At 44.2% G+C, this 13,293-nt stretch overlaps 1 protein-coding gene across 2 annotated transcripts in view; it reads right to left on the bottom strand.

The window, feature by feature from the left end:
• Window positions 1-13,293, bottom strand: part of LOC144791256 (ephrin type-A receptor 3-like) — a 508,479-nt gene that overhangs the window by 176,261 nt on the left and 318,925 nt on the right. For both annotated transcript variants that reach the window (XM_078665908.1, XM_078665909.1), the window contains exon 5: window positions 10,396-10,731. In XM_078665908.1, the coding sequence (XP_078522034.1) occupies window positions 10,396-10,731 (336 nt within the window). The remainder of the gene's footprint in view (window positions 1-10,395; window positions 10,732-13,293) is intronic.

Raw genomic sequence — 13,293 nt, 5'->3', positions numbered from 1 at the left:
GAAACCTGAGTATCATTTTGTTTTGCTCCCTAAGCTGCAGCGTTGGTCACGAATGTATCTTGCTTGCCCTGGGGTCCATTCTTTCCTTCCTCTGTCTCTGCACTCCTAGTAGTCTAGCCGGCAGCACTGTCTGGCGTGGGATGAGAATAGTGTTGTCAGAGTATCGTCTGACATAAATATTGTTTGCAAACTAATAGCCCCTCTGGAGTTAATAACAGAAATTCTACATCCAGTGGGGTCTCATTTTTGTATGTGGAATTTAGAGCACACAATTTATGTCAATATGATATTTCATATCATATTTTTATGACATTCAACCCAATGTACATGTGAGTACTTTTAGGCCTGATATTTAGTCAGAATCCCAAAACTGCAATTCCCAGAATGCAAAGTAGGCCAAGTGAGCAGAAAGCCAGGAATAGGTGAATGTGTAGCACATGCTATGATTCTCCTTAGCACAGCTTTGCTGCCACTGGGCTAGTTATGTCGCTACCCGTACGATAAGAGATTTTTATCTGCTCAATCTGACATGGTATCACCTCTCTTTCTCTGGAGGGCCTGAACATCGCCTGTGCCTGTATGATGCTCGGGATAATGTCAGTCAATGTGGGAGCGCCGGGCGGGAGAAGGGAGGCGGTTGGTTCGTGATTGATGGCAGAAGGTATAATGTATTACTCTGACATTACATAAGTGAATTAAGACTTCCCTGATTTTAGATTTGTAAATTACACATGCTGCAGAATGCGAGATGGGGCCCAGTCGAAGGCAGCGCCATAATTCAGCCAGGAGGTTCAGCGTCGTGCCGTCATAGAAACCTTCAGGGAATTACGTTACAGTAATTGCGCAGGGAATGGTAGTTTATAGAATATGTGGTTTTTGCAGTAATTCCATTTTCTGTCTCCGCTTCCCTCCTCCTCTTCCCCCCTTCTCGCCTCAGCGACCTTCTCCCTTCTCTCCTCAGGCCTTCTTCTCTGTCTCCTCAAGGTTTTTTCTCTTGTTAATTCCGAAATCTCACCTTAATATGAATGTGAACAATGCAAACTCTAATCAAACAAAATCCTGCACATGGACGTGCACCCGGCTTTACTACAGTGTGTTTCAATCCCGAAGAAAGCAGATATTTCATGTTTCTGAATCATTTCTTTGGGTCCTATTCACAATCGCAAATTAGGTGGACATTTTTAAAAGTAGGCGGACCAATAAATGAAGAGCTGGAACCGAGCTAAGGGTTGGCTCGGGCTCTAAGAGACTGTGCAAGAGCTGAGCCTTGAAAATATTTGGCATGTAAATCATGCGACAAATATGACGTTAGTATGTGATAAATTGTCTTCAAAATAGAAAAAAAAGAGTAATCCTTGAACACGTGGAAGTGTTTTGCCTTTGTACACCAGGCTATGGGCCAGATGCATCAAGGCAAAACTTTGCGACCGGTATTTTTGCATCTAGGATGCAACCTCCAAAATACAAAAATCGCAATGTAAGTAATCCAAAAATTGTGATTACTTAAATTGCAATTGTATTTAAGGAATCGCAAATTGCGATTCCTTAAATGCAATGCATGAAGCAAACTGATATAGCGATTACGCTATTAGGGGTCGCAAATTATCGTGAAATGAAACTGGACGGTAATTTGCGAATACTTTGAAAATTGTTTCAAAGTTACATGTTACACACACACACACACATGTCAATTTCAGGGGGGGGGGTGCAACAGGGTGTCCTTTTGGCAGCCTTGCACCCTTGAAATTGCATGCGCAATTTGCAAGTACCTTTTTGGTACTCGCAAATTATGCATGTAATTTCCATTGATTCCTATGTACCGCTAGGCCCATAGGAATGAATAGGGAGCAATTCCTTAATTGCGACTCACAGTTTGCGCATCGCAATTAAGGAATGTTTAGGAATCGCAACATTTTTTGCGATTTCTCCATGCATAGGCAATTGCGATTCTTTAATTGGGATTCTTTAGAAATCGCAATTGAAGAATCGCAATTGCCTTTTTTGATGCATGTTCACCTATATCTCTGGATTGAGAAGTATTTATTACAGGTGAAAGGTTTTAAACATAATCTGAAAAACATTTGTCATCCCTGATAACAATGCTCTTAGTAAATGAAGCGGCAAGTCAGATGTCATGTGTACCCTACATGTTGCTTACATTCTTATTAGAGAAAGAGAAGTGTGGGACCACGAGCCAATTTTTAAGCAGGTCCTGCACACGTGGCTCCAAGGAGAACATGTTAAACAAGGGTATGCAGTTCCGAGAGGGTGGTTGGAAGGGGAAGGGGAAAAGACAAAACTTTTGTCATGTTGCCCTCACACACCCCGAGAGGTGTCATACTTCATCATTGGGCCTTGCTCCTCATCGGGCCGGCGCTGCTATGCTCGACGGGCTCACAGCTTCCGGTGCTCTTTGTCAGAGATCTTTTATGGAGAAGCCGTTGGGTGCATGCGGTTGTGGGGGCAGTGAGTGGTTATGTGCTCGTGAGGGTGATCTCAAATAGGTCAGGGTCAATCCTAATCTCAATAAGTTTAATCGTAAAGGTGGATCCTGCCTAAGTAAAAATAATTGGATGCCCTGTGGGAATGTAATGTTCCTAGCAGGCAGTCTCTAAGGTGGGGTCGACATGTTTCATGCCTAGTTGTTCCAAAGGAATCGGATGGCACTTCTTCAGGACCTATGTGAAATATGGTGCACAACTGTTGTGAGGCCCTAGTACTCCTGTACTGGGCGTAGTGGGAGCCCGTAGTAGTTCCCCGTGAACCGGAGCAAGGGTAGGCATACCAGCAAGTTGCCGCCACCCTTCTGAGTGGAGCAACTTTGTGCACCCTTACACCCCGTTGGGCAGTAGATCCTGTACTCCGGGTTCCCACTACGCCCAGTACAGGACTACTAGGGCCCCAAAACAGGCTACCCTCAAAAGTCTTGGAGCCTGTATCTAGTTGTGCACCATATTTCACATTGGTCTTGAAGAAGTGCCACCCAATTCCTTTGGAACTAATGGTGAAGTATGACAAAAGTTTTGTCTTTTCCCCTTCCCCTTCCATCCGCCCTCTAGGAACTGCACTACCCTTGTTTAACGCTTACATTCCTATTACAGATGAAACAAAATTATAGGCTGTTAAACCAAGACAAGAGAGGTTTTTGAAGTGCGCACGTCATATTTGAAGGCACTTTTATATCTTATTATGAACAAAAATGAGGCTCGGTGAAATGGTATATTTGCCTAAGATCACACAATTTGGACAAGCTGGTAAGTAGGGGCTGATCACAAATTTCCCAGTTTCACACTGTGCAATTCTGATTGGTATTTCTTTCTGATCTCAAGGTTTGTCCTTAATTCTTGACAGATGAGATTATAGATGGGCAGAATCCACATTTTTTTTTGTAGTTTTACATAGCACAAATCTTGTCCAAGAGCATAAAGGTGCTTCACAGGAGCCAAACTACTTTACAATTTATAACATTCTGTGCTTTAGTCATGTATTTGGGAAAATGTGCCCCAAAATGCACTAATGGGCACATACTACAGCCCTGCCAGTCTCTTGCTGAATGGGTGTGGCTCATTTGCTACAATTTGGGCCTCATTTATGAGTGATTGGCGTAGGGGTGCACTACAAGTCTTCTTGCTGAGCTGATCTATGCCAATGTGAAAGTGCAGGAATGCACCATATTAATGACTTACAGTGCATTCCAGTCCTTTCCCCTGGCCCAGGCACACAATTTGCTGCCTAGTGCCAATGTAGGCACTCCTGCACCATGGTGCAAAGGTGCCTCTGTTGCAGGCAGGATTGGTTTTGTGCAGGAAGGGACACCAACCAGCACAAAAACCATCCAGAGAGTCGTTTTCCTCTTTCAAGATGTGCTGCAGATTGCAGCACACAAGGAAACAGGGAAAAATGAGCAGAAATAAAAATATTTCTTCTCGTTACGTCTGCTCTGGGGAGGCGTAAGGTTTTGGCTCTACCCAAGGTTTAGTAAATCAGGGGCAGCGTTAAAACCATGGATGTTGTGTGGGAAAACCCACTGCAATGCCTCCCTGATGCAGAGTAAGGCAAGGCAGCATATAGTGCTGCTTGTCTTACTCCATATATATGAAGCCATGCAAAGCCACACAGAGTGGCTTTGTGTTGCCTTATAGATATGATTGAGGGGCTATCGCAACCGGAGCATTAAGAAAAGTGATGGGACGGTGGTGCAAGCCTCTCATAAATTAGCCCCACTATGTATTAAGTTGATTTTTCACAAAACCTATGATGTTGCTGACGTAACATTCATTGCAGCACCCCACTTTGAAAATTGTTTCAGCGCCACTGGCAAAAGGATTTATGGCAGGCGTCAACACATTTATGTGTTCAGAGATCTCTGTCACAGGGGTGGAGTTCTCTACACTTGTAAATTTGAGTGATTTACAAATGATGAGGCTGAGGTAGAAGGAGCACGCGCCTATCACATTAAGTAATCTTCCTTTGGCCTGCAAGCACACCCAAGCTACCGCTCACAACAAATTCAATTTTGATGCCAACATAGGCACTGGAAACCTATTGGGAGGGGCATGTCTCTAAAGACACAAGGGATATGCTGATACAGCTATAAGAGAACAATAAGTGCATGGGACCAGCAGAAAACATGTTTTATTCTTTGGAGGAGATGGGATTCCTCATTTAGACATGATATGTTTCAAACGGAAGAACAGGATTTATGAGACTCCAATACATTAAATAACAAATTAAGCCCTGAAGAAGTCTCTTGTGAAGAGACGAAATTGGGGAACATCCTTTACAACACAACTGTTACAACGAAGTACCTTTACGACGCAACCATTACAACGCAACTTTTACAACGACTTGCGCTGGGGGGCGCTCTAGGATAGGGAATAGTTTCCAACACCTTCCCTACTATCCACGGGGACTGGAGTTGGAATAGTAAATTAAACTATTCACTATCCAGCGCCCCCAACGCAAGTCGTTGTAACGACTTGCGTTGTAAAACTTGCGTCGTAAAGGCATGCGTTGTAATAGCATGCGTTGTAACGTCATACATCCGACGAAATGTGTTGGCTACACGAGAAATCTGATTTAAAGAAGGGAAGAATACTGGAATATTTTTTATATAAAATAAATAAAGAACATATACAGGAGGTTTAAGCTTCCCATGTCTTAATAGGATGTTATAATAAGATGGGTATTATATGTTTATAAATGTGTGTGCAGATCATCTTCGTTAAACTTGTAAATTTGACTCAAAGTGTGGGGAAATGGGAATTCCAAGTTGTGGTTTCCTTACGAAGTTTGTACAGACCTACAAACCTGTACCTTGTTGGTGATCACGAACTCCTCTCATTTTCCTTTCCACCCTGGACATGGTAGGATATTTACTCCGACCTGGAGTTGGCATAAATCCCTTTCTATAGTGGGAATGGGAATGGGTTACTGCCAGATGTGGCAGGAAGTTAAGGAAAGGAATTCCTTCACAAGAAAAAATATTTTCCATGTAAAGAAAACAAAAATATGCACAAGGGATCCTGTTCCCCAAATGCTGTGTGGAGTTCTCTGCAAACGGAGAACTCCTCACAGTGGGAATGGGACCTTGATTGTAATGCAACACAACATTCCAAGGATTCTGCATGAAAAACCATGCCTAGTACAGCTTTCCATGTGGATTCCTTTGAATGTTTGTGAATTCCAGAAATAGTACATTTACACTCACCAGTGGGTGTACATCTGCAAGTGTAGATTGACTATTGCTTTTTGAATCAGGCCCTTAAATTTCTTTGGTTGAATGATTTCATTCATAAATAGAAAACAAGGCTGCTCTGTTTCATCCTTTTCAAACTTTGGAAAATTCCTCATAGTTCTTAAACACAATTTCAGAGGCACTCACTCTAGGATTGGAAATAAATATCAACACATTTAACTTATCTTCCATATATTTTAGAATTACAATTTGGGGATTGAAAATATTCAAAGAAGCCATAGAGAAGATGGGGAATGATAATTGCGACATCTGCTATTTTGTGTTTTGAAGGTCTTATTTCTATGTGATATATTTTATTTATTTATAGTATTTATTGTGTACAGCTCAGTGATAGTTCAGGCATTTGCAAGCTGGATAAGATCTGTAGGCCTTCAGTCAGTTCTTATGAATTTCGTTACTGCCTTTGGAAGACACAGTAATGGATTTTGCCTACAGATCCAGTAATGGCTCTTCTAGTCTCAAACATTTTGAAAGAGAATACCAGCTGACAAAAATACTGCAACTTTAGAATGCACTGATAAAACCATGTGTTTTTATAAAATTAATTGTTAAGATCTTTTTTCTATATCTTCAGATACTTTAATCAAATTGATAGTCTGAAAGGCCTAATGGCTAGTGGTGACTGTAGCAGACAGGCACATAGAGGATTTCTATTGGGCAGGGCCTCCTATTTCTATTTAAGTCTCACTGTGCTGCTTCATCTCAAGGATAGGTGGCTGTACACTGGAACTGCTCAAGTCCTTCCTGTAAGGCAGAACCTTCCAGGTGTGTGACAAAGCATGTTTCTCTGTTACCTTGTCCATGAAATGTGGAGCACCTCAGGGCTCCACATTAAGGGGTTCATTACGATGTAGGGCGGATATGTCCTACATCCTTCCCCGCCCACCACCCATTTACCCCGCCATATTAATATGGCGGGGGTACCACGGCGGACAGGAAGACCATCCGCTGCTTTTCCGCCCGGTCGACACCGCCATCCATATTAGTATGGGGGCGGAAACATGCCAAGGCATGCATATTCTGCTTTCGGGGGCCTGTTGCGGGCCCCAAGGGTATTGGGGGGTGGGGGGGGTGCACATGGGGGGTACCTATGGTACCCCCCTGCATTGTCATGGACATGGTGACAGGCACCTCGCGGTGCCTGTCACCTTGTGCATGACAATGCACGCAGTGCATTCCCAGCATTGTGGCGGGCGGTGATGTGAGCGCCGCCCGCCACAATGCTGGGAATGAAGGATGCCACCGCTGGTGGCATCCTAATCGCCGGGGCGGAACCGCCGCACAACTGGTGGCGGGTCCCAGCACCGCTAGGGTGGCGGACTTGACGGAAGTCCACTTGCAATCCTAATGGGCCCCTAAGTCCGACTCTGAATAATCTTTACTTGCATCCTTTAACATAGCTAGTTCAGTCTTTTGGCCTGACTATAGTATTGTATGCTGATGATACACAATTAGTTTCATCTATCATTCCAGAACAAGGCTCCAACTGCACTCAGCTTGTCTTAAAGAGATGGCCAACTGGATGGCCAACTACTCCCTCAAACTGAAAAGGGACAAGACAGAACTTACGTTGCTAGGAAACAACGAAGTGAAGAGGGAGTCTCTCCTCTGGCCAGAATGCCTAAGAGCTGCTCCTACCCTGAAAAACATAATAAAAAGTCTGGGCATCTGGTTAGATGACAGACTCACAATGGAATTACAGGCAAACTCTCTAGCTACAAAATGTTTCAGTTTTCTTAAACTTTTAAGGAAAGTGTTAGATCTTCAGCCCCCCCACCCCCTCCAGCACAGAGACTCATTATCCAGGCTCTGATTATATTTCAACTAGATTACGGGAATTCCCTATGTCCAGAAAAAGCTACAAACCATTCAAAATGCCACTGCCCATTTCCTCCTCAAAATCCCAAGGCATCTGTCCACAAGGAGGGCCTTGGTGGACCTTCATTAGTTGCACACAGAGCAACCAGTCCAATTTTACTCTCTGTGCATTACCTTCAGGGCCTTTCACAGGAAAGGGCATCAAATCCTCCATGCCCTTGTCAATCCATAGAACCCTAGCAGATCTATACAGTAGGGAACCTCTTCTCTCCCAACAACACACAGAATGTGTACATCCAGATTAGGTGGTCTCTCCTTTAAATATCTGGCACCTAGACTCTGTAACTTCCTGCCACTTAAACTGTGTCTTTTGGATTCTGAACTTGTCTTCAGGAAAGCTCTTAAGACATGGCTATTTTCTAATCTTCGATTCACTCAGCTCCTAGCTGGGCTGACCTCTTGACCTGCTGGTTTGAATCAGTGCTGGGAAGCCTTTGGGTAGCTAGGCGCCACACAAATTGAGTGGATTAGATATAGAACTCGCTGTTTCATTCCTTTTCTTTCTTTCATTCTCTCTCTTTTTACTCCTCTGCCTCACACACTCATTGGCCAACTCCAGTGCATTTTTAAGGACTCTTAGAACCCTGGATAATACATGTTTTGGGTCCCCTTTTCGGGATAGCTATTTTCATCTAATTCAAGCCCTTGTGATGCCAAAACAAATTGAATTACATGAGCAATTAAAAACAGCTCACGGTCCAAGCTGCCCATGACACTGTAGCCAAATAGTACCAATAAAAAACCTTGATCCAGCAAGGTAGGAATAGAGGTGGGGTTGAGAGAGATGAGGAAATGAGGCAGATATTTAGTAGAGAAAGGTAAGGTAGAAAGTAATGAGGTAGAACGGACTAAGAGAGAGGTACACATATAGGGGCTTATTTACAAGCCCCTTGCGCCGCCGGTTCGTCACTTTATGCCATATTAAAAGTGATGCACCAGTGGAGCAATGGGCTTGTACATAAGCCCCATAATGTTTAAAAGATCTCTTATGTTTCTCACTTCAGAGCATACACTGGTGTGCAGTTTCAGGTAGCCCCAAGTGGTGAGAAAGTGTTAGAGAGAGGTGAGGTACAAGGAAAAGATGGCAAGGGTACAAAGGTGAGGTAAAGGCAGACGTGGGTTTGAGAGACATCAAGCAGATGGAGGAAAGATACATAGAGGATGGAAACAGAGCAGTGAGGTACAGTGGGAGGTGATGCGTAGAGTTAGAACTGTGGTAACGCAGAGGGCATAAGGATGTGGAGGTAGAAACAGGGAGGAGAGGGTGCAGTGAGTTCATCAGAGAGAGAGTGCAAGAGAGAAGCATATTGAGAGAAATCTGAGGTAGACATGGATGAAGCAGAGAGTTAAGAGAACAAGTGAGGAGTTAGGCTCACGAAGATGTAGAGGCAGGTAGAGGGATGTTTAGAGAACGAGTTAAAGAAAGGGGTCAAGTTGAAGCTGTGAGAAAGAGAGAGAGAGAGAGAGAGAGAGGCGAGAGCAAGACTAGTCCTCGACCTGCCAAGACACTGCCACATCTCCCAGCACCTGCACACACTCCACTGGCTCCCTATCAAAGCTAGAGTCACCTTCAAGATGCTCACCCACACCCACAAGGCCCTCCATGACACTGGACCAGGATACCTGAACAGCCGACTCAAATTCCACGCATCCCAGGGAACTCTACGATCAGTCCAGCTCTCCTACTCTGTGGTTCCCCGCACCCGAAAGACCAGATCGGGAGGCCGCTCCTTCTTCCTCACAGCCCGAGCCTGGAACGCCCTTCCGCTCCACCTCAAACAGACGACATCGCTCCCCATTTTAGCAAGAAATCTCAAAACCTGGCTCTTCGACAGACCACCCCCCCTTGATGGACTCAAGCCTGCCCCCACACCCCCCGCCCCCCAGCGCCTTGAGACCCTTACGGGTGAGTAGTCGCGCTTAACAAACGCCTGATTGATTGATTTATATTTAAATGCCACCAACTACCAGAGAGAGTGAGGTTCAAGGTTGGGCAGGAAGGACGTGCCCAGTGGTCAAACTAAACACCAATCTGCTTTTTATGCACACAGTTGTCACCTTGTAAGTGAGTCCCCTGGAAGCAGAGGGCTCAGGGCCATGGCCAGCTTTGCCCGAGCCTTAAAATCTCTCACTCATTCTCTCCCTCACTTACACTCACTTTATTTCGCACAGTTTATAGTAAATTACATTTTGTAACTCACCTGTCCGTTCAAACCTTGTTTTCTCCCTCACAGTCAATGCAAACATCCATGCAAAAGTGCCCAGTACCTGCGAACAATTGCAAGGTATCTGTGCAAAATCGCCCGACACCGGTGTAAATATAAGATCTTGCCACTTGTAATTATGCTTACGAAAATTAACTCTGCATAATAGTATCCCTTGACTTGCAGGCTGCTTAAGCGTCTCTGCTCCAAGCTCTTCTAAGGTGCATGTCTAGGAGGGGCTTCCAGCCTACCCCCAAATTCTCTCTTTGTTACTAAATCTCTTTCTCCGTACTTTGTTCTTGGAGTGTTATTTAACTGTTAGTCACAACTTCAGAATTCAGCCCAGATTCACCTAAGTTATAGCTTTTTTTTTATAAATGTATGCAATTTGAGAAAAATGTGTGTTTTTCTTAAACTGCATGTACATACAGAAAGCTATGCAGAACATAGTCCATATGTACTCACACAGATATTTTGCTTTGTCCACCAAAAAGCAATGCTTCTGAACATCTTACGACCATACAGTTAAAAGGTGGCTGATGGTAAAGGGCTCACCTGCTTGGCTGGTGGTGATGTTGAGAGTTATGAACTGCTTCGGGCTGGGGCTGAGCTCTGAGACCCCATTCACTGCCTCAATGTCAAATGTGTAGTTGGTGTGAGGCAGGAGGTCGGTGACCAGGACCCTGGGCAGAACCAATCCAAAGGGGCGGGGGAAGTAGTGGACTCCGCTCCCGCACGAACTGCAGCCGCGACCTTGCCACGGGCACCTGCGGCAGTGGACGCTGTAGGTGGTGTCGCCCCGGCCCCCGCCATCCCGTGGTGGACTCCACTCGATGGTGATAGATGTCTCGTTGACAGTGGAAATTGGATTCTCCGGAGCAGAGGGTGGCCCTGGTGAAATTAAGAGAAAAATAGAGAGGAAAGGGCGTAAGATGGAAATACAGATGAGCACGACAAAGCCAATCCATATGGGAAGCACCTGTCTAGACCGTCACCCATGATAGGATAACAAACGACCTCCTGGAGATGAAGCCGTTCATCTTCGCCGGGCTCTCAGAGGCACCCCACAAATCATCCGCCCCAGATGACAGGAGGCTGCTTGATGGCATATAGAAGCAGAGCTGACTTTCCTCCTTGCTGGGCCGTCTGCGCGACCCCTACAATCTCCCCACAATCAATCAAATCAGATTCCCATTATAACGCTTGAGTCAGAAATGGAGCCACCTGGTAAGGTGCTTGCGCAGTGGTGCAAGGAGAGAGCAGTGCTTAATTTGAGCAGGGGGTTTCCGGTGCTTGGCACCGGCACTTAATTGCTGCACTTAATTGCTGGAACCTGCAGTTATGAAGCTGCCACATGGTGGCGTTGTTTGTGCAATTTAGAGATGAGCAGAAAAAACATTGTTTGTTAATTCAAGGTACATTAGAAACAACTAATACCTATCACCCAAGCCATTCTTAAAGCTTTGGTGGCCTCCAAAAGTCTGAATTATCACACTTGTAGCAGTGTGATGGTTAGGAGCTCTGTAAGTACAGTGGCAATGTGTGGCGCAAACTACAGTTACCTCCTGACAGGGTACCTGCACTTATTATTATAATTTTTTTTTTTTACAAATTATGCACTTGGAGAGAGTACTGTGGGCCTGAGTCCTTGTCAATGCATCTACAATCAACTTGGACCAAAATACCACATCTTGACTATGCAAAGCTCCTACAGGATGCATTTAGTAAACGTAAGTTGTTGCTGAAGTGCAAACATCATGAAACATAGGCAGGGGTATCCAAGGGAATGGCTGTAGAATCTTTTATACATAAGTTTTACAAATATACATCAGTACATAAGAGCAATGAATTTGCTCCCAAATTCATGATCAGAGCACAGGGCTCTACCACATCCCTGTAGTGCTCAGAAACATCCATCATGTCAATCAAGTACCCCCCACCCAAAACAAGAAGGAGCTTCATGCTTCATAATGTTGAAATAGACCACTGCTTCCCTCCCAATCCAAGGTCAGAGCCTTGAACTCTACCCACATCACTGTAGTGCTCGGAAGCTACCACCATGCCAATTAGGCACCCCAAACACAAATCAAAAAGTGCTGCATAATCTTGAAATAAGACAGCTACACCTCTGGGACCTACTGGGTGCCTGGGTACTTTAATACTGATAAGACTCCCCCCATCACTGTGTGTCCTCTGTTCAAATATTTCTATAACTCTGAAGAATACATTTAAGCTATTCCAGTCTTAGCAGTTTTAAGAACTGTCAATTGCAACTCAAGCCTGCCACACCTTGGCAAGAAGCACACCAATCCTGGACGGATGTATGACGTTACAACGCATGCTTTTACCACGCATGCCTTTACAACGCAGGTTTTACAACGCAAGTCGTTACAACGACTTGCGTTGGGGGGCGCTGGATAGTGAATAGTTTAATTTACTATTCCAACTCCAGTCCCCGTGGATAGTAGGGAAGGTGTTGGATAGTAAATTAAACTATTCCCTATCCTAGAGTGCCCCCCAGCGCAATGCGTTGTAATAACTTGCGTTGTAAAAGTTGCGTCGTAATGGTAGTGCGTGGTAAAAGTTGCGTTGTAAAGGATGTTCCCCATCCTGGACATGCTCTTGAATTCTGGCCTGTATTTTGACATCACGTTTCAACACTCTGGGACTTTGGCACAACCCCTGCTATGTCCATCCCAAATGCTCATGCCCACTGTGGATGAAATATCACAGGTGAGTAGTCATAGAGAACCACCCAAGAGAAGACCAATTATTAAACCTATAAAGCTTCCAATAGGATACCAACTACTACCTCACTCACACTCCTCGATAGGGTACCCTTCAGTCTGAAAGTGACCCTTCACTTACACTCCCCAATCACTACACTAGGTTCTCATTTCTCCCAGGCTGCTGGAGCAAGAATGTTATGTGATTGCTTGCAAATTTGATGAAGATTAATTGTGCTACAACATCAAAGAAAGTCTTGGGTCCAGATTTACAAAAAGCTAGCACAAATGCTTACACAATGCTTACACTTCTCAAAGGTGATGCAAAGTAACACACAATAGGGAAACCCAATAATCCCTCAATAGGCTGGGTACATGTACACAAACAACAAGACCTCCTGAAGAAATAATTTCAACAAAAATTACAAAATTAGTGGTTGGGTAAATAATTATCCAACTTGAACATTTAACTATGGCTTGCCTTCACATAATTACATTCATGATTGATCTAAACAATGATTTAAGAAATGATTTAAAGATTTAAAAGAAGCATACTTCAAGTGTAAGCTATAAATATACCTAGTTATCTTTAATTCAAGAATCTTTAGGGTCTAAACACAGCACTTTTACACTATCATAAAGGGCCACAGTGATATTTTCGAGTCCCAGAGGTGACTTTTCATAATATGGAGACCACTAAAACAAAACACAATTATTTTCAAAAAGC

Source organism: Lissotriton helveticus, chromosome 11, assembly GCF_964261635.1.
Source record: "Lissotriton helveticus chromosome 11, aLisHel1.1, whole genome shotgun sequence".
Taxonomy (NCBI): Eukaryota; Metazoa; Chordata; class Amphibia; order Caudata; family Salamandridae; genus Lissotriton; species Lissotriton helveticus.
This window is presented reverse-complemented; position numbering and strand designations above follow the sequence as displayed.